This window comes from Amphiura filiformis, chromosome 13 (genome assembly GCF_039555335.1).
Source record: "Amphiura filiformis chromosome 13, Afil_fr2py, whole genome shotgun sequence".
Classification (NCBI taxonomy): Eukaryota; Metazoa; Echinodermata; class Ophiuroidea; order Amphilepidida; family Amphiuridae; genus Amphiura; species Amphiura filiformis.
This window is the reverse complement of record NC_092640.1, coordinates 1,537,301-1,556,807: the sequence shown is the minus strand read 5'-3', so window position 1 is coordinate 1,556,807 and position 19,507 is coordinate 1,537,301. Positions and strand designations below refer to the sequence as shown.

The window sequence follows — 19,507 nt, the reverse complement described above, 5'->3', positions numbered from 1 at the left end:
ACGTATTACGAATACACCCAAATATATTTCAAATACACCCAAATGTATCAGGAATACACGCAAATGTATTGAGAATACACCCAAATGTATCGAGAAGACACCCAAATGTATTATGAATACACCCAAATGTATCGAGAAGACACCCAAATGTATTATGAATACACCCAAATGTATTATGAATACACCCAAATGTATTATGAATACACCCAATTGTATTAGGAATACACCCAAATGTATTAAGAATACACCCAAATGTATTTATCCACTGCCAAAGGCTGTTTGGGTGTTTTAAGCTGTGTTGCTTTATCTATAGCCCACTTGGGATAACCACAATTACCAAGTTATATGTCAAACTTCCAAGAGTCCACAAGACTGATCAAATCTGAGGTCAAACCTGATGATCAACATCATGGTCTCAGTCTCGCTGATGAAAGATGGAGTAACCATCTAAAAATTCAGAGATAGGAATAACTTTCTTGTGTTTGGATCAAAAGTTTTAAACTTTTAAGTAGCCGTAGGTAATGTTATTTGAAGTCACCATATTGAATTGATTATGAATAGTAGCATGGAGGAAGTGGCAGTGTAAACATATCAACTATGCACACGCGCTGAACCGTGTTATATTTATAGGTTAATGAACGCGTATTGTTGGAAGAGAAATTAGACAAACTAATGCACGCGCTGATACTGATGCGTCTAATGCACGAGCCCCGAAGGGAGGAGTGCATTAGACGCATCAACATCAGCGCAAGTGCATTATTTTGTCTAATTTTTCGAGCAACAAGTAATACAAGTTCATTAACCTATTTCATACACGAGAAGAAAAAATCATATCACGCAACTAAGAACTAATAAGATTGCAGTAACATTCTCAAGTGTTTAAGAATTTTGTTTTTTAATTTTACAGCGACAACGTCATGAGATGGAGGAAATCTCCCAGCAGCAGACTCAACTTGATGATAGTTTCCAGGTAACAATACTGCCTTTATTTCAGAGCCCCTGATTGGTTAATTACCTGACATAATCAACTGAGTAACCAATCAAAATAGAGCTTTTAGAGAGTTTCCAAGTAACAGTGGTGGCGTTTCTTTATACAGAGCCCCTGATTGGTTAATTACCTGACATAATCAACTGAGTAACCAATCAAAATAGAGCTTGTAGAGAGTTTCCAGGTAACAGTGGTGGCGTTTCTTTATACAGAGCCCCTGATTGGTTAATTACCTGACATAATCATCTGAGTAACCAATCAAAATAGAGCTTGTAGAGAGTATCCAGGTAACAATGGGGCGTTTCTTTATACAGAGCCCCTGATTGGTTAATTACCTGACATAATCAACTGAGTAACCAATCAAAATAGAGCTTGTAGAGAGTTTCCAGGTAACAGTGGTAGCGTTTCTTTATACAGAGCCCCTGATTGGTTAATTACCTGACATAATCATCTGAGTAACCAATCAAAATAGAGATTTTAGATAGTTTCCAGGTAACAATACTGCATTTCTTTATACAGAGCCCCTGATTGGTTAATTACCTGACATAATCATCTGAGTAACCAATAAAAATAGAGCTTTTAGATAGTTTCCAGGTAACAATACTGCCTTTATTTCAGAGCCCCTGATTGGTTAATTACCCGCCTGACATAATCATCTGAGTAACCAATCAAAATAGAGCTTTTAGAGTTTCCAGGTAACAATGGGGCGTTTCTTTATACAGAGCCCCTGATTGGTTAATTACATGGGATTTTTGTGACAAATGACAACTAGTCATTATTTTGTCTGTATATTTATTGCCATACTTAATGAGGCATTAGTGTTGGTGAAAACCTGTGTTTACACATTAATGGCTTTCCCCCAATACAATGAGCACTGACTGAAACTTTGTAGCTTTTTAGCAGATTTCAGCTTTGTTTGTTGAACAAATTTTCTATTCTTTTTAGCCCAATTTGAGCTTATTTACCTTAATTTCACACTGTTTTTCAGCTTTTTAAAAACACTTTCAGCTTCAGATGCATCAACATTGATGGTGGGAGGTGGAGGGGGAAGTGTGGTATAAAGGCATGCGTAATGTGTCTGCTTTAAATACATGGCAGACTGTATAATTCTGGGTTGTTATATCGTGTTCATTTGGAAACAAATACACAAGTACGTACAGGGTGTCCCTGAAAGAAGTGTATCGTCTGAAACTTTTAATATTTGGGTATTTTATTCCCCGAACCAAACATAACTAAATAGTTGATATGGTTAAGAATTAAAACAGCTATCACATACTGTAAAAGTAGACATAAAATCGCGAAAATAAAAACTCGCGAAAATAACCTTTTGCATTAGGTTTCTATTGTATCAATATCAAAACCGCGAAATTTAATTCTCGCGCAATTGACAAAATCTTCAAAATCACGAAAATATTGACTTTTACAGTACTTTCAAAGTTTGACAGTTGTCCCCTCCATTCTTGAAATATTAGAATTTTATGAAACCACCTCATTTTCAATCCATTTCTCGGAGTCTAATATCAATTATAGATGCCTCATGCGCACTTATTGGCCCTCCTAACACAGATCGTTGATCCAAAATTCAAAAAAAGTATGTGCTAGCTGATTTATTCCTCAACCATATTTAGTTATGTTTGGTTTGGGCGTAAAAATACCCCCCAAATTAAGTGTTTGACAATACAGATTTTTCAAGGACACCCTGTTTGCCAATTATTTTCCCAATTGATTGTAGTTGCTGCTGTGAATGCAATGAATTTGATTTTGATTCCAATTTTATCTGATATCTCAGGACATTGGAGCAACTGCGCCCAAGACTAAATTCCAGATGCTAACATCCAGTGGCATTGGTCCTAGTTTCAGCAGTCAACGCCCAGCGGGTACTGGTTTGTCAGCCCTTGTTGCGCCTACTGTGCAACAGCGCCCTCATTTTGTGGAGAGCAAGTATTGTCGTGAACTTGTGGAAGAAAAGTTTGATGAGGTGAGTAATTATTGTGCTATTCCAGTTGATACACATATACCCCCTATGGAAAACATGGCCTTAATCTCTCACACAGGGGGTGTAGATTTCAAATGGAGTCGCCCATTCAAGCAGCCCCATTTGAAATTCACACTCCCTATGTGGAAGATTAAGGTCATGTCTTCCATAGGTGGTGTATGGATTTTAACTGGAATAGCCCATTGGGTACTTAAATGGTTGGCTTTGAGTGTGATACGAGAATATATTGCATGAAAATAGCGACGGAGCAGAAGACAAGTTTATCGTAATTTCATGACCAATTCATATTACACCAAAATAAGCCATCCAATATTATTATATTATTATTATTATATAATATGAAGCTTTGATGCTTTGTGAGTGCTAACATACCAAAAAACATGTTGGTGCGATTTGGAAACCAGTCGTTTAGTGGGATCATTTTCATACATAACAACAGAGTGTATAACTCAATTAATTATGCCTGCTTTGGTCTCTCCGCCCGCCCAGGTATGGTGCGTAATGCACCACTTGTTGTGTGTGGCAACCAATGAAGTAGAAAGGATAGAGTGCCCTGCTCGCCGAATCTGTGAAGCCGGTTTGGGTCCTGGTTTGGGTGCTGTATAAATACACAAAGTTAAACATATCATGTATTAAAACGCATTAAATTTCCCAGTATGCCATTGTTTTTATCAAAAAATTGCTGAATTATAAAGGAAAGCACGCCTGAATCTGGTATATCACCAGTGTTGCCACGCTAAACAACTCTACCACTTTTCGAAATTTCGCCTTCAGTCGCCGTTCCTGTAGAGCCCTCATGGCAACGGGCGAATGAACTAGATTTAGGAGCGTGCTTGCCTTTGTTATGCAGCATTTTTTTTATAAGAAAATGGTACACAGTAAAGTTGAATATGCTAAAACAAGTAATTTATTTAATTTTATTAATCCATACATGCTAGAGTAAATTCAGTTCCCATTTTAGTTGCATTTGATGCTGATTTTGTTAGGTCCCTTCATTTCATAATGGCGTATTCAGTGTGTGATTGTCAATGAAACAGCAACGTACCTGTTCGAGCTCAGCGATCTATGTTTTTCTACGTCATTGGTGGCAACACAAAATCTGGGCCTGTTCAGTATCAGCATATCTTGCACGGTATTACTGTGCAGTATTAAAAATCTTGTGGTATAGCTAAAAGCTAACATATTATAATAATTGTTCTTTGTAATTGATTGAGTTATTATTATCTTCTTTTTTGTCTACTAGATATGTCAAACAGTGTTACGATACAAGAACAGTCGTAATCCTCTGATACAGCAATCATTGCTCACCCTCTTTCCAAGACTTGCTGCATTCCAGTCATCAAAGTTTATAATTATATACTTCTTCTTTGTCTACTAGATATGTCAAACAGTGTTACGGTACAAGAACAGTCGTAATCCTCTGATACAGCAATCATTGCTCACCCTCTTTCCAAGACTTGCTGCATTCCAGTCATCAAAGTTTATAATTATATACTTCTTCTTTGTCTACTAGATATGTCAAACAGTGTTACGGTACAAGAACAGTCGTAATCCTCTGATACAGCAATCATTGCTCACCCTCTTTCCAAGACTTGCTGCATTCCAGTCATCAAAGTTTATAATTATATACTTATTCTTTGTCTACTAGATATGTCAAACAGTGTTACGGTACAAGAACAGTCGTAATCCTCTGATACAGCAATCATTGCTCACCCTCTTTCCAAGACTTGCTGCATTCCAGTCATCAATATTTATAATTATATACTTCTTCTTTGTCTACTAGATATGTCAAACAGTGTTACGGTACAAGAACAGTCGTAATCCTCTGATACAGCAATCATTGCTCACCCTCTTTCCAAGACTTGCTGCATTCCAGTCATCAATATTTATAATTATATACTTCTTCTTTGTCTACTAGATATGTCAAACAGTGTTACGGTACAAGAACAGTCGTAATCCTCTGATACAGCAATCATTGCTCACCCTCTTTCCAAGACTTGCTGCATTCCAGTCATCAATATTTATAATTACATACTTATTCTTTGTCTACTAGATATGTCAAACAGTGTTACGGTACAAGAACAGTCGTAATCCTCTGATACAGCAATCATTGCTCACCCTCTTTCCAAGACTTGCTGCATTCCAGTCATCAAAGTTTATAATTATATACTTATTCTTTGTCTACTAGATATGTCAAACAGTGTTACGATACAAGAACAGTCGTAATCCTCTGATACAGCAATCATTGCTCACCCTCTTTCCAAGACTTGCTGCATTCCAGTCATCAAAGTTTGTGGAGAGGTAAATATTGTTGAAATTGTTTGTTAAGTTATGTCTTCTGCTGTGAATATTTCTGTAGATAATAAGCCCAATCGCCATTGTAACTTCCAGTTTATGAGAGCAGTTTTGGGACACTGTGACCTCTGAAATATCAGGAAAATTGCTGTAATTATTATTAATTATTAATTTATTTTTGTCATAATGTTATCATTGAAAATATTGAAATAATTTATCTATTCAATAATAATGTTTTTTTGGGTTTGTTTTCATTCTTGTAAAACATTTCAGATTATATTTTGTACACACAAAACACAATTCTTCTGAAATTACCTTTTGGGTCCCAAAAGGTCAGAGGGCAAAGTGTCCCAAAACTGCAAAAATTGTCCCACAATGCATTGCAAACTTCCAATGCCGATTTGGCTTATTAAGATGAATGGATTGAAGTGAACAAGAATGATAGATTCATTAACACAGGCCCTACTGTGAGTGCAGGAATTTGTAGTTACTCTTCCCATGCGGGTATCGAATGCAGACGACAAGATTCAAATTTTCTTTAAAAATTTTAAACATTTCAGAATTGTATATTTTCATGACCATATTTGGAACCAGCATGAAAAATGCATTAAAATGAGTTCTAACAAGCCTAGCATTGGTTCAGTGGTTCTAGAGATAGCTCTTGATATTTTGAAAAATATCTCGAAACTTGGGACTTGTAATAATCCCATTTAGACACTTATGTATCATACTGGGTACAAAGCATTATGCTGCACATCTTGAGGTCAATTTTGAGCTATCATAGTTGAATGTTTGAACTTTGCCATTTGAAATGATGCTGACTTGGCTCAACAAGCAAAGTCCCTGTGTTTTGTATGCCCTCATTAACAGATGATGCTGGACTTGGCCAAATAGTTCACCATCTGCTTAATATAAGTCTATGTTGCTGTTACAAACATAGAATGTGCTTAATCTGAAAAGGGAATCATTAATGGAAGCAAAAACAACAACAATAAACCATGGTATTGCCGGGAACGATCCTGCTACCGGAGTCAAGAACATGAATCCTAATCACTGGACCACACAGTCATTTCTTCCATATGTCAGTGAAATTGTCACTATATGACTGTATTTATCATAACCATGTGCAAAGGAGGGTGAAAATCTTCACGCTGGTGTCGACTGCAGACGACAAGTTTCAAAAAAATTCAAAAATTCAAAAATTTCAGAATTATAAATTTTCATGACCATATTTGGAATCAGCATGAAAAATGCATTCAAATGAGTACAAACAAGCCTAGTATTGGTTCAGTAGTTCTAGCAAAAGAGTTCTTGATATTTTGAGAAAATATCTCAAAACTTGGACCTTTTCTTATTATGATATGGCTAGCACGAAGAGCATTAAAGAGCAAGTATTGTTTCATAACATAAATACATTATTAGAATTATTTGTGACAATTTTGTGATTACTTGTTAATCCAATGACGATGTTACATTGTGAATCTGTACAAAAATGCAACTACTTGATGAAACCAATAAATTCAGAGATGTAATTGTTCAGGAAATTCTGAATTTCGGGAAATTGGGCCATTAAAACAAACCAAAATGATTTTTTAAAATGTATATTTCCGGAATTGGATTATGATATATCAGTATTTACCCCATGAGAACTACCTGCTTATTGGTCAAAAAGAAGTTTTCATTATCAATTGGACCAATCAGCAACATTATTAGAATAATTTCACCACACACAAAAAAATGGTGAATTATTTGCAAAGCTCCATTCTGATTGGTGATTAAAATGAAGATATCACATAATTGACCAATCAGAGGCAATGTTAGATCTGTATAACTTGTATATAATAGTGTATATGTCCATGGTCTGTATCTCGATCTAGGTATGTCAGCTTCGTACCCTCCAAGTTTGTAGAATTGTAAGTAGCCCTTATTAATGGATCATTATTCATAGCAATAGCGCCTCGCTTAACCTATGGCTTAAACCAACTGGCAACCCTGTGTGATTTAGATGATATGCCTGATGCCATAATGACAAAGTGTCTGCTACTACTTTGCTCTATTATGATGCAATACAAACACTGCACAAAAATAAATCGCTCTCTTGCTTAAGGGCTGGGGTATGAACGTTTGGACAGTATTTATTTTGGGACATTAGAGCACATCAGACATATCGAATTGCATTCTGAATACGAAGAATGTCCTTCTGATATGAAATAATTTTGATTTTTGAAATTAGCAATTTAATACACATTTTATGGCAAATCATTAAAAATTGATATTTTTGATATTTAACAGTACTTGAAGTAAACTTTACAAATCTGATGATTTATACTTAAAGTGTATGTAGGTGGGATAAAAAGCCGACGATCAATTGAAAATTTTGACCTTTCGTATTGAAGATATGGATTTTTTTCCCAAAACACCCAAAAAAAAATAGGTCTTTTTGGGAAAAAAATCCATATCTTCAATATGAAAGGTCAAAATTTTCAATTGACCGTCGGCTTTTCCTCCCAGCTACATACACTTTAAGAATATATCATTAGATTTATATAATTTACTTGAGGACTGTTATATATCAAAATTTGAAAAATATTAAATTTTTATAATTTGTCATAAAATTTGTATTATATTGTGATTTTCAAAAATGAAAATTATTTGATATCAGAAAGACATGCTTCAGATTCAGAATGCAATTCGACACGCCTGAGGTGCTCTCATGTCCCACAAAAAAATACTGTCGAAACGCCATAAACGCTCATTCTAGATCCCTTAAAGTCATTGTTTGGCAAAAACATGGCCTAAGCAATTAGTGTACATTTCATCTGAAACACAGGGTTGCCAGTATGCTCATGCAAGACACATATACTATTAACTACCCTGTTATTAATTTATAATTTATCTTAATCACACAGTTTACATATTATATTGTCTTTGTCATTGTTATGCTGTTGCACATTAATTAATTCCTAGTTGCAGCTATTTATGGATGCTGATTGGCTAATGAATGTCATATGTCATTGCAATTCTTGATGCTGATTGGCTTGTCAGTGTCACATGTAATTGTTGAGTGAATACTAATTGGTTAATCAATGTCACATGTTATTTGTATGAATATTGATTGGCCAATAGACCATTTTGGTAAGCCCCAAACACTTTGCAAACAAACCAATGTGCACATCACCAGTATGCATGTGTGACTTAATTATCGTACGCATTAGTGAAGTGATGGCTTAGTATTTGGGGAATAGCTGAAATGGTCAATCAGTGTCATATGTCATTGCGGTATATTGATTTCCATGGTCTAACCAATGCCACATGTCATGATGGTGTTGATACTGATTGTTTAGTAAGTCACATGTTATATTGCTGATGTTGATTGGCTGATCAATGTCACATGTCATTACATGGTTTATGTTAATTGGCTGAGCAATGTCACCTGTGATTGTATTGTTGATGTTGATTGGCTGATCAATGTCACATGTCATTGTATTGTTGATGTTGATTGGCTGATCAATGTCACATGTCATTGTATTGTTGATGTTGATTGGCTGATCAATGTCACATGTTTTGTCACTCAGTCTCAGTGTAATATATGTAAACCCATGTCCCATGTGTTTGTTGCATATTTATCACCATTGCTGTTTGCTCAAGTTTCTGCAACAATGTAAGTTTTTTGTGTTTGAAAATTTAGTCAGAATTGTGATGATCAACAATCAACAAGCATAAATGAAAAGTTCAGATGCAAAAAAAAAGAGTTCGGATGCAAAACTCGATAAATGCCACTATCCTGGTTAGTGACTAGCCACCTGCTGTATAAAATATACCGCACTGACTGCGTGCAAACGTATCCCATTATATCTGTGTCACTACACTGCATAATATGTGACGTGTCAAAAGGAGACACTTTTGGGCAGGTTATCAAATTTGAAGTTTTTACATATCTTAAATAAATAGATATTTTGCTCCACAACGCCGTTTTCCCCAATGAAATCGGACATTCCTTAGCGAAGATATTGAGTTCGTAAGTTATGGTATTATAAAATTGGAAATTGAGATATCGGCATTTAAAAATATTATTGACAATGTTGAGAGCAGGAATTACCTTGAAAAATGTCTCAAAAAATACAAGATGCCAGTTATATTCCGGTCTGAAACTATCAGACAATATTTTAAACATTAGTAACATCACAAATTCGCAAGAAACCTAAATTGTGAAAAAATCACCCCCTGGTAGATTTTTGGCCATTTCTTCATATACGATCCTGCCCAAAAGTGTCTCCTTTTGACATGACACGTCACATATATCCCATGCACAGTGGGTATGGGAGTAGCCGTAACAGAATGTGATGAACACTAATATCCTGATTGGTGTTTATGTGTTTTGCACTTGAACTCTTTACAATTTTTTTAATGTTAATTATTATTGAGCATTTGTTCTGAAATAATTGCATTCTGTATTAGAGGATATAAGAGCTTACTGTCTCTTACAGTGGCGTAGCCAAGGGGAGGGGGCAAAGCTTCCCCCCTGTGAGAAGTATTGCCCCCCTGTGGGATAGCCCTGATATGCAGCCCTTTTTTTATACTTTTTAGCCCATTTTTGTCAAAGTTTGCGCTCCCAGACCTGCCAACTGTCCCTCATTTGGGGTTTACTAAAGTGAAAATGAGGGACAGTCCTGTTTTCTGAAGATTTCAGTGATGGCAAATTTAAACGTAAGAATAGCAGAAAATGATGAAAATGTAACTTTAAAATTTGCTATAGCATTCTCTTCAGTCTGTTGTGATAAATTCAGACCTGCAAAACCTTCTCTGAATTCTAAAAGTATTCCACACCTCAGGTCTTTGAATTTGTCGGTACCTGGTATGTGTACATGTACAAGGTTTTGGTCTCAATGTCCCTCATTCTGACTTCGGTAGGTTGGCAGGTCTGCGCTCCTTACAAGTTGTCTTGCCCACTATGCCCACTCTCTGAAAAGGTGCTGGCTACACCACTGGTCTTCTGACTTTGGTAGGTTGGCAGGTCTGCGCGCCTTAAAAGTTGTCTTGCCCCCTATGCCCACCCTCTGAAAAAGTGCTGGCTACACCACTGGTCTTCTGACTTTGGTAGGTTGGCAGGTCTGCGCGCCTTAAAAGTAGTCTTGCCCCCTATGCCCACACTCTGAAAAAGTGCTGGCTACACCACTGGTCTTCTGACTTTGGTAGGTTGGCAGGTCTGCGCGCCTTAAAAGTTGTCTTGCCCCCTATGCCCACCCTCTGAAAAAGTGCTGGCTACACCACTGGTCTTCTGACTTTGGTAGGTTGGCAGGTCTGCGCGCCTTAAAAGTTGTCTTGCCCCCTATGCCCACACTCTGAAAAAGTGCTGGCTACACCACTGGTCTCTTAATTAATGCAGATCTATGACAAAACATGCTTACAACATTACAACAGCCATTGGGCTATTCCAGTTGAAATCAATACACCCCTATGGAAGACATGACCTTAATCTTATACACAGGGAGTGTGAATTTCAAATGGAGTCACCAATTCAGTGTTGTCTGCTCCAAAATGGGCTATTCCAGTTGAAATCCATACACCCCTATGGAAGACATGACCTTAACATTCTACACAGGGAGTGTGGATTTCAAATGGAGCCACCCATTCAGTGTCGTCTGCTCCAAAATGGGCTATTCCAGTTGAAATCCATACACCCCTATGGAAGACATGACCTTAACCTTCTACACAGGGAGTGTGGATTTCAAATGGAGCCACCCATTCAGTGTCGTCTGCTCCAAAATGGGTTATTCCAGTTGAAATCCATACACCCTCTGTGGAAGACATGACCTTAACCTTCTACACAGGGAGTGTGAATTTCAAATGGAGTCAGCCATTTAGTGTTGTCTGCTCCAAAATGGGCTATTCCAGTTGAAATCCATACACCCCTATGGAAGACATGACCTTAACCTTCTACACAGGGAGTGTGAATTTCAAATGGAGCCACCAATTCAGTGTCGTCTGCACCAAAATGGGCTATTCCAGTTGAAATCCATACACCCCTATGGAAGACATGACCTTAACCTTCTACACAGGGAGTGTGAATTTCAAATGGAGCCACCAATTCAGTGTCGTCTGCTCCAAAATGGGCTATTCCAGTTGAAATCCATACACCCCTATGGAATACATGACCTTAACCTTCTACACAGGGAGTGTGAATTTCAAATGGAGCCACCAATTCAGTGTCGTCTGCACCAAAATGGGCTATTCAGTTGAAATCCATACACCCCTATGGAAGACATGACCTTAACCTTCTACACAGGGAGTGTGAATTTCAAATGGAGCCACCAATTCAGTGTCGTCTGCTCCAAAATGGGCTATTCCAGTTGAAATCCATACACCCCTATGGAAGACATGACCTTAACCTTCTACACAGGGAGTATGAATTTCAAATGGAGTTACCCATTCAGTGTTGTCTGCTACAAAATGGGCTATTCCAGTTGAAATCCATACACCCCTATGGAAGACATGACCTTAACCTTCTACACAGGGAGTGTGAATTTCAAATTGAGTTACCTGAATGGGTGACTCCATTTGAAATATACACCCCCTATGTGGGAGATTAAGGTCATGTCTTCCACAGAGGGTGTATGGATTTCAACTGGAATTAATAGCCCATAGTTGGGTTGTGTAAATGATGTTAATCAGTTGAAAACTGTCAGATAACTTGAAAACAATAATCTGACGCATTCTTTACTTATACCTTTTACATGTGTTCATGTTCATGTAACCCTTGCGTAAAAATATGCTTTTTGTCCAAACAATGAGTTATTCATTTAAACTGACCTAAGTGACACCACCCACAATATATCGTTGTTGGCCCCTGAACATGTTTGAAGCAAAACCTTCTCTGTAATCTCTTGGCAGTTTAGTTTTAAACTGCCACAAGTACATGAGGGTTTTCCTGCCCAAAAACCTCCCATGTGTCATTGGCCCCTGAACAGGTTTTAAGCGAAACTTCTACAATGTAACCTTTTGGCAGGTTTGTTTTAAACATGTTCAAGGGCCACAAGTACTTAGGAGGGTTTTCCTGTCCACAAACCTTCTGTGCCATTGGCCCCCTGAACATGTTTGAAGCAAAACCTCCTATGTAACCTCTTGGCAATTTTGTTTTAAACATGTTCAAGGGCTAAAAGTACATTTCCTGCCAAACGACGTTATATAGAAATTGATTAAATGTCAGCACTGTTTTCTTTAAACTTTTAGTTTCCTTCGATCTAATAATTGCACAATATTTTAATAACAAAAAAAAACCCCAAAACAACACCAGGCCTTGTCTTTTGAAAATTGCTGACGAGTCACTGTGACAAATCACTCTCCTCAAAACTTGTCAGGTGAGCTGTAGGCGAGTGCTTTTAATCACTTGTATTATTATTACACCAAATGTAGGCGAGTGATAAAAAGCTCTCCTCAGCTTCATTTTAGGTGAGTGATGGCGAGTGATCACTCTCACTCGCCTCAAAAGACAAGGCCTGCAATACCCTGTCAAATATGTGTTGATGTGTCCATGTTTGTATGTCTATTTTAACAAGGAGATAGCTAATCCATTGAAATTCACACCGCAATGAAGAAGATTTAGAATTCCAAACAAATTCAACCATTTGAATAAATCCGGATCAAACCAGTTTCGTCCACAAAATGAAGAAGATTTGGAATTCCAAACAAATTCAACCATTTGAATAAATCCGGATCAAACCAGTTTCGTCCACAAAATGAAGAAGATTTGGAATTCCAAACAAATTCAACCATTTGAATAAATCCGGATCAAACCAGTTTAGTCCACAAAATGAAGAAGATTTGGAATTCCAAACAAATTCAACCATTTGAATAAATCCGGATCAAACCAGTTTCGTCCACAAAATGAAGAAGATTTGGAATTCCAAACAAATTCAACCATTTGAATAAATCCGGATCAAACCAGTTTCGTCCACAAAATGAAGAAGATTTGGAATTCCAAACAAATTCAACCATTTGAATAAATCCGGATCAAACCAGTTTCGTCCACAAAATGTGAGAGTATTTGGAATTCCAAAATAAAAGTTTTTCTGATTGAGGTCAAGTCATGAAAATCCAAAATACATGTATATGTGGTAAATATAAACAGTTTCCAACTGGAATTTAACATAAAATTGCAATTTTTTCCAGTTGAATTGAACATACTTATAAGGTGCAACTGGAATTAAGATGGATGTTGCATGGGGTGTGTGGAAATTAAATGGAATAGCCCATTATAACCAATATATGCACCTGTCTGCTATGGCAAATATATGTATTGGGCTAACCCATTTAAAGTCTACACTCCCTTTGTGTATGATTTTGGAAATAGCTATCACAGGGGGAGTATGAATTTTAAATGGAATTAGCACATTGGCCAACTCAATTTGAAACCCACCATCCCTCTGTATAAGACACAGGTCAGAGGGTGTATTAAATATAAATGGAGGTGCGTACGGTGCGTAATGTGTTCATTGAATCATTCCATTTAAAATTCATATTCCTGATATGTAAGATATTTCCAAAGTCTTCCACAGGGGTAGTGTGGATTTAAAATGGAATAGCCCAAAACATGATAATATTAATATTATGTTGAGAAGAATGCTACAATATGTTGTGACCAGTGTGGTTAGAGGTTTGTCCCAACAAACAAATAAATATTCCGCCAATCCTGATGATGTATCAACCATGCCCCCTTCATCAATGGAAATGGACATTGCTTTCTAAATACAGTGAACCAAAGAATTAAGGTACCAGTTATGTTCACCCCTGTATATCCTCAATAAAGACAAATATGTCAAAATTAAAACAAGCAGTCAATACCTGTACTCTTTAGCTCTGATTTAAGACCTTATTTGTTGAAATTGGTTGAGAATTAAAGAAACGGTGATCTAAAACCTAATAAAGAAACAAAATCAAAAGTTGCACTTTTGTGTTCTAATCAATGAAAGCACAACGCTAGTTTTAACGTGCTTATCAATGAAAGCGCAGCGCTCGTTCTCTTCTTCACAAACACTTTGAGTATATATCAATAGGGCATTTAAATTCAGCAAACTGCAACTTTTAAATTGGTATCTTCCTTGGGTTTTTTTGATCGCTGTGACTTTATTTCTTGAACAATTTCAACGAATGAGGTCTTAAATTCGAGCTAAAAGATGCGGCTATTGGCTGCTGGTTCCAATTATGACATATCTGTCTTTGTTTAGGATATACAGGAGGTGAACATAACTGTTACCTTAATTTTTTGGCTTACTGTAGTACATAGCCTGGAAGCAAACATTTCATCACATCTATCCTATTTTACTCTGGATGGAGTCTCATTTCATAGCTGCTTAACTCAAAATATTACCCTAAATCCAGCGTGCACAATATACAACCTGTGTGCCAGATAAAATATTACCATAAATCCAGCGTGCACAATATACAACCTGTGTACCAGATGCAGTTTATCACAAAGATGCCACTTTTCAAATTTCAGGAAATTTTAGGACATTTTTGCTCTACCCTTACTGTGCAAAAGAATAAGGAAAGTGCATTTTTAGGATTTTTCCATATATATTTGTAGGCAATTTTGACAACACTAAGAGGCATCTCTGTAATATCAAAATACTCAATCTGGCTAGGCTTGAGTTAGATGGATATTTGTTTTCAATTTTGCATGTGCATATTTTCCCCATTTAAGGTGGTACTACACCCCCTGATAAATTTTGTGACTAATTTTGCATTTTCTCAAAAAATAACTACACATGAACAAAAGTTATGTATATTAAAGGGGCAAGGAATACTTCATCGAAATTTCAGTGATTCAAGACAAGTGGTTCATTATGTTAAGAAATTAGGTACCTTCAAGCGGTACCTCTTTTTTTTATCAAAAACAATGTACCGCTTTTCTTGAGTCACTGAAATTCCAGTGTAGAAACTGGATTCCTTGCCCCTATAATATACATAACCTTTGTTACCATAACCTTTGTGCCCCTATAATATACATAACCTTTGTTACCAGTGTGTTATTATTTTTTTGAGAAAAATGCAAAAATAGTCACAAATTAATCAAGGGGTGTAGTACCACCTTAATGCTTATATAAAGCAAGTATATGTGTTTCAGATTATATTAGTAAATCCACAAATTGTATTTTTCTTTCAATCAAGCTTTCATTCAATATTTTGGTTGACAAATTGATAGCTATAAATTATTCACATGTAATTTATTTGAGGATTTTTGTGAGTGTTTGGACCAACATCTGAGTTGAACCCAGAGGAGATATATTACACTTCCCAAAATGCATTTCTTCCATTTCAATTTTGTGTGCTGATTTGCTCTATTGCAGCATGGGTTTATAAAGTGAGAAAAAGTACCTCAATGAACAGAGCATATCCAGATCTTGCAAAATATGTTTATTTCTTGACTATCGGCCCATGTTTAGCCAGTCTATTCTCAAAATGGAAAGAAAGGGAACCTGTACAAAGTAATAAGGGTGTCATTCGAAGAAATGAGGTGATACGTTATGTTGCAAAGGATTCTGGGAAGGATAAGTTCTTCTCTGAGTTGAACCTGACCCACAGGTTGTGTAATTGTGCACTTCTATCAGCCATAAATACATGCTAACACATTATGTAAAAAGTATCCTACATAGCCTAAGTACATTCAACATGGGTATACAGTTTATATACATGCTACTTACATTATTTTAAAAGTATCCTACATAGCCTAAGTACATCCAACATGGGTATACAGTTTATATACAATCTACTTACATTATTTTAAAAGTATCCTACACATAGCCTAAGTACATTCCACATGGGTATAATAGAATGCAAAATATTCTCATGTTCATGAGGTGATTTAGTCATTTGTGGTATTACCAGGCCTGGAAAATATGTTTGTTTCCCAGCAAGAGAGATAAATTTCCCTCCAACTTTGCAGGATTTCTCACCATTTCTTATGTATTTCTTCATCCAGAAAAGCAAAATTTCCTTCCAAATTACCAAATTTTCCAGCAAGGAGATTGTCAAATTGCCAATTTTTCCAGGCCTGCTACCTCTACTAGCTTTTATTTTAAAAACTACTAGTAAAGCAGGATATGACCCTGTTTGGTGAAATTTTGCATTTTATGCTAAAGTCTTAAATATCGGTATGGTGGTTGAATAACCTATACTATGGTCAGCTTGGGCAGGACTCGTAACATAGAATGCTGTGCACTTGACTGCGCTTTGTGTATTGTGTGTTTGACCCACGCTTTTGACCCACACTTTTGTGAACTTGATTTTATTGAGAGTGTATAGTTACAAAATCCGAATAATTCTCACCTATAACAAGTTGATCATAGTATTAACATTTTACGATGGGACACAGCCACACCAATACAAACACATTTGATTTACAAACATTTGTTAACATTAATATTGTACGGTTCAACATTTCTTCATAGCAGTTTAATAGTTTTTCTTTCAATTTCTCTATTTTAAATATATTCATTATGATTCATCATAGCTAGCGAAAACCAATCCGAGCAAGCATCGGTAAAATGCTAGGAGCAGGGACTGCCTTTTGAGGAGAGCAAAATATTGCTCTCTATTGCTCTCCTTAAATTTGATTTAGGTTCGAGTGATGTTTAGCTCTCCTTAGTTGGCCATTCTCGCATTACATTCTATTGTAAATGCTCTAAACAGCTCTCCTTGAAGGCTTCAGAAGAGCTATTTAATTCTCTCCTGCAATTCCAAAAGACAGTCTCTGTAAGAGTGTATTAACTGTGTATAATTTTGAGTTGATGCATTTATATTTGCTCATATTTTCCAGTATTTTTAGTGAAAATTTTGTTATGAAAATAGCAAAAATGACAGGATTTTTTTCTTGTGTATGAAATAGGTTTTCTGCGTAATACTTGTTGCTCGCACAAATGTACAAAATAATTCACATGTACTGAGATGTTGATGCATCTAATGCATCCCTGTGCAGCGCCAGGGTTGCCAAACCCGCGATTTGGTAGCCCAATTGGGCGACTTTTGAAGATTTTTTCAGCGACTTGTTACCATTTCCTGTCCCATAGAAACCAATGGTTAAGAAAAATATTGGGTGACTTTTCAACATTAGCTCCCGCGACTTCGGATAGTTTCCTGCCCCATAGAAGCCAATGGTAAAGAGAAAAATTGGGTGACTTTTCGATTAATTGACCCGCGATTCGTGCTGAAATCTTTTGGCAACCCTGTGCATTGCTTGTTCATTAGATGAACTGGTATCAACATCTCAGTACGCATGCATTATTTTGTACAATTTCACTCTCAACAAGTAATACGCAATAGGCTATTCCAGTTGAAATCCATACACCCCCTATGGAAGACATGACCTTAATCTCCCACACAGGGAGTGTGAATTTCAAATTGAGTACACTCATTCAGGTATCCCGATTTGAAATTTACACCCCATGTGTGGGAGATCATGTTTTCCATAGGGAGGTGGATTTTAACTGGAATAGCCCAATTTTATTAAGCTGTAAGTAGTAATGCATATATTTGTTGTTTTATTGCAGTTACTTGGATGAATCTGTATCTTATCTGCTGGGATGCTTGAGAAGGGTAAGTTTATTCTCTCATTGCGGGTGTCGACTGCAGATGACAAGTTTTTGGTTTTTTTTTAATTCAAAAATTATTTCAGAATGATAGCTTCTCATGACCATATTTGTAATCAGCATGAAAAATGGATTAAAATGAGTACAAACAAGCCTAGTATTGGTTCAGTGGTTCTTAAGATAGCTCTTGATATTTTAAGAAATTATTTCAAAACTTGATCGGACATGGTTTGTTGTTTGTTTTATTATTTTTTAAGGAGCGTGAGCGATCCAGTGCATTTCAAGCGGTGGGACTGTTAGCTGTGGCTGTCAAGCTGGAGATATCTCCACATCTACCCAAGATCATAGAATTTGTACGCCAGTCTCTTCCACATAAAGAGTTACCACACAAGTAAGTTGTCTTCAAGGTTTGCCGCAGAGTCTAGTGATGTCATTAGTTACTGTAGTCCGTATACCTTCCTTGAGTAAAGTGAAATCAAATTTTGAGTTTCTATCAAAAACTGTTAATTTTTGCTGGAATCTGTTATGCTAGTTGGATTCCTTGTATCATTTCCTTTCTGAAAATGTATACTTTTATATTCTTCATCATTACATTTAGAGATACAATAGAAAGCAATATCTAAATTACTGACTCAAGGAAGGGTATGACTATCCATTTTGTGTGAATGTATATGGCCCAGTCTCGTTATCATTTATAAAAAGCCATTAAATGCACACGCTGGTTACTTCCACAATCCAAATAATTGTCCTGAATGGAGCTGGAATACAGTAAAGCATGCACATTCTCATAAAGCATGACTCGAGGTTACGCATACAATTTTCTTGAGAAACATGCTCACATTTGTGCTATGGAATTTTAATTCCATAGCACAAATAAGCATGTTTCTTAAAAATAGTACTTAAAAGTACACACTTGACTTTGATGTAAACAACTTCAAATATTAAGGTATTATATCGCGATTTCAGAAAAAAATCAAAATTATATGAATCAGAAGGACATTCCATGTATTCAACATGTCTGCTATTTGTTATAATTTTATCTGTTATTGATATTCTTGATTTCACAGGAAGCAGAAGACCTTGGTAGTAGATGCATCAGTGTTTACATGTATCAGTATGTTAGCAAGAGCTGTAGGGCCAACTATAGCAGGAGAAGTCAAAGATCTCTTGGATCCAATGTTAGCTGTAGGTCTAAGGTAAGTGATTTTGTATGCCATACAGTTGTTTTAATATTCATTGGTGTGCCGGATGGGGATACTTTGTGCTCAAGTCCCTTCCCTTATGCTGGTTTCATACATCTACATCTGTGGGGCTGTAGCTACGGACGCCTATTACTGCTACAGGAACTTTAGTTTCCTGCCACTTTGCCACTCTGATGACGATTTCGCTTCACTGCGCAGTCGTACCGGAAATGCTAGCAGTGACTAGCGGCAAGCCGATATATCGATCATTTCACCGCTTTGCCCAAGCGGCAGCATCGCTAGATAGGAATTCAATACAAGTCAACTCGTGAGCGGTGCCGCTCTGACTTATGACAATATGATATGATTTTTGGTGATGCTGAGTGGCAACATTGGCTTTCATAGTCAATGCTGCTGCCCCTCAGCAGTGTGCCGCTCTGCTTGCAGAAAAGTGCAAGCAGCA

General features: G+C 36.7%; 1 protein-coding gene across 1 annotated transcript in view; it reads left to right on the top strand.

Annotated features, from left to right (window-relative positions):
• Positions 1 to 19,507, top strand: part of LOC140167875 (serine/threonine-protein kinase mTOR-like) — a 245,616-nt gene that overhangs the window by 12,119 nt on the left and 213,990 nt on the right. The window contains exons 7-12 of the mRNA XM_072191165.1: positions 908 to 970; positions 2,778 to 2,966; positions 5,173 to 5,285; positions 17,825 to 17,870; positions 18,121 to 18,254; positions 18,931 to 19,059. Coding sequence (XP_072047266.1) covers positions 908 to 970; positions 2,778 to 2,966; positions 5,173 to 5,285; positions 17,825 to 17,870; positions 18,121 to 18,254; positions 18,931 to 19,059 — 674 coding nt within the window. The remainder of the gene's footprint in view (positions 1 to 907; positions 971 to 2,777; positions 2,967 to 5,172; positions 5,286 to 17,824; positions 17,871 to 18,120; positions 18,255 to 18,930; positions 19,060 to 19,507) is intronic.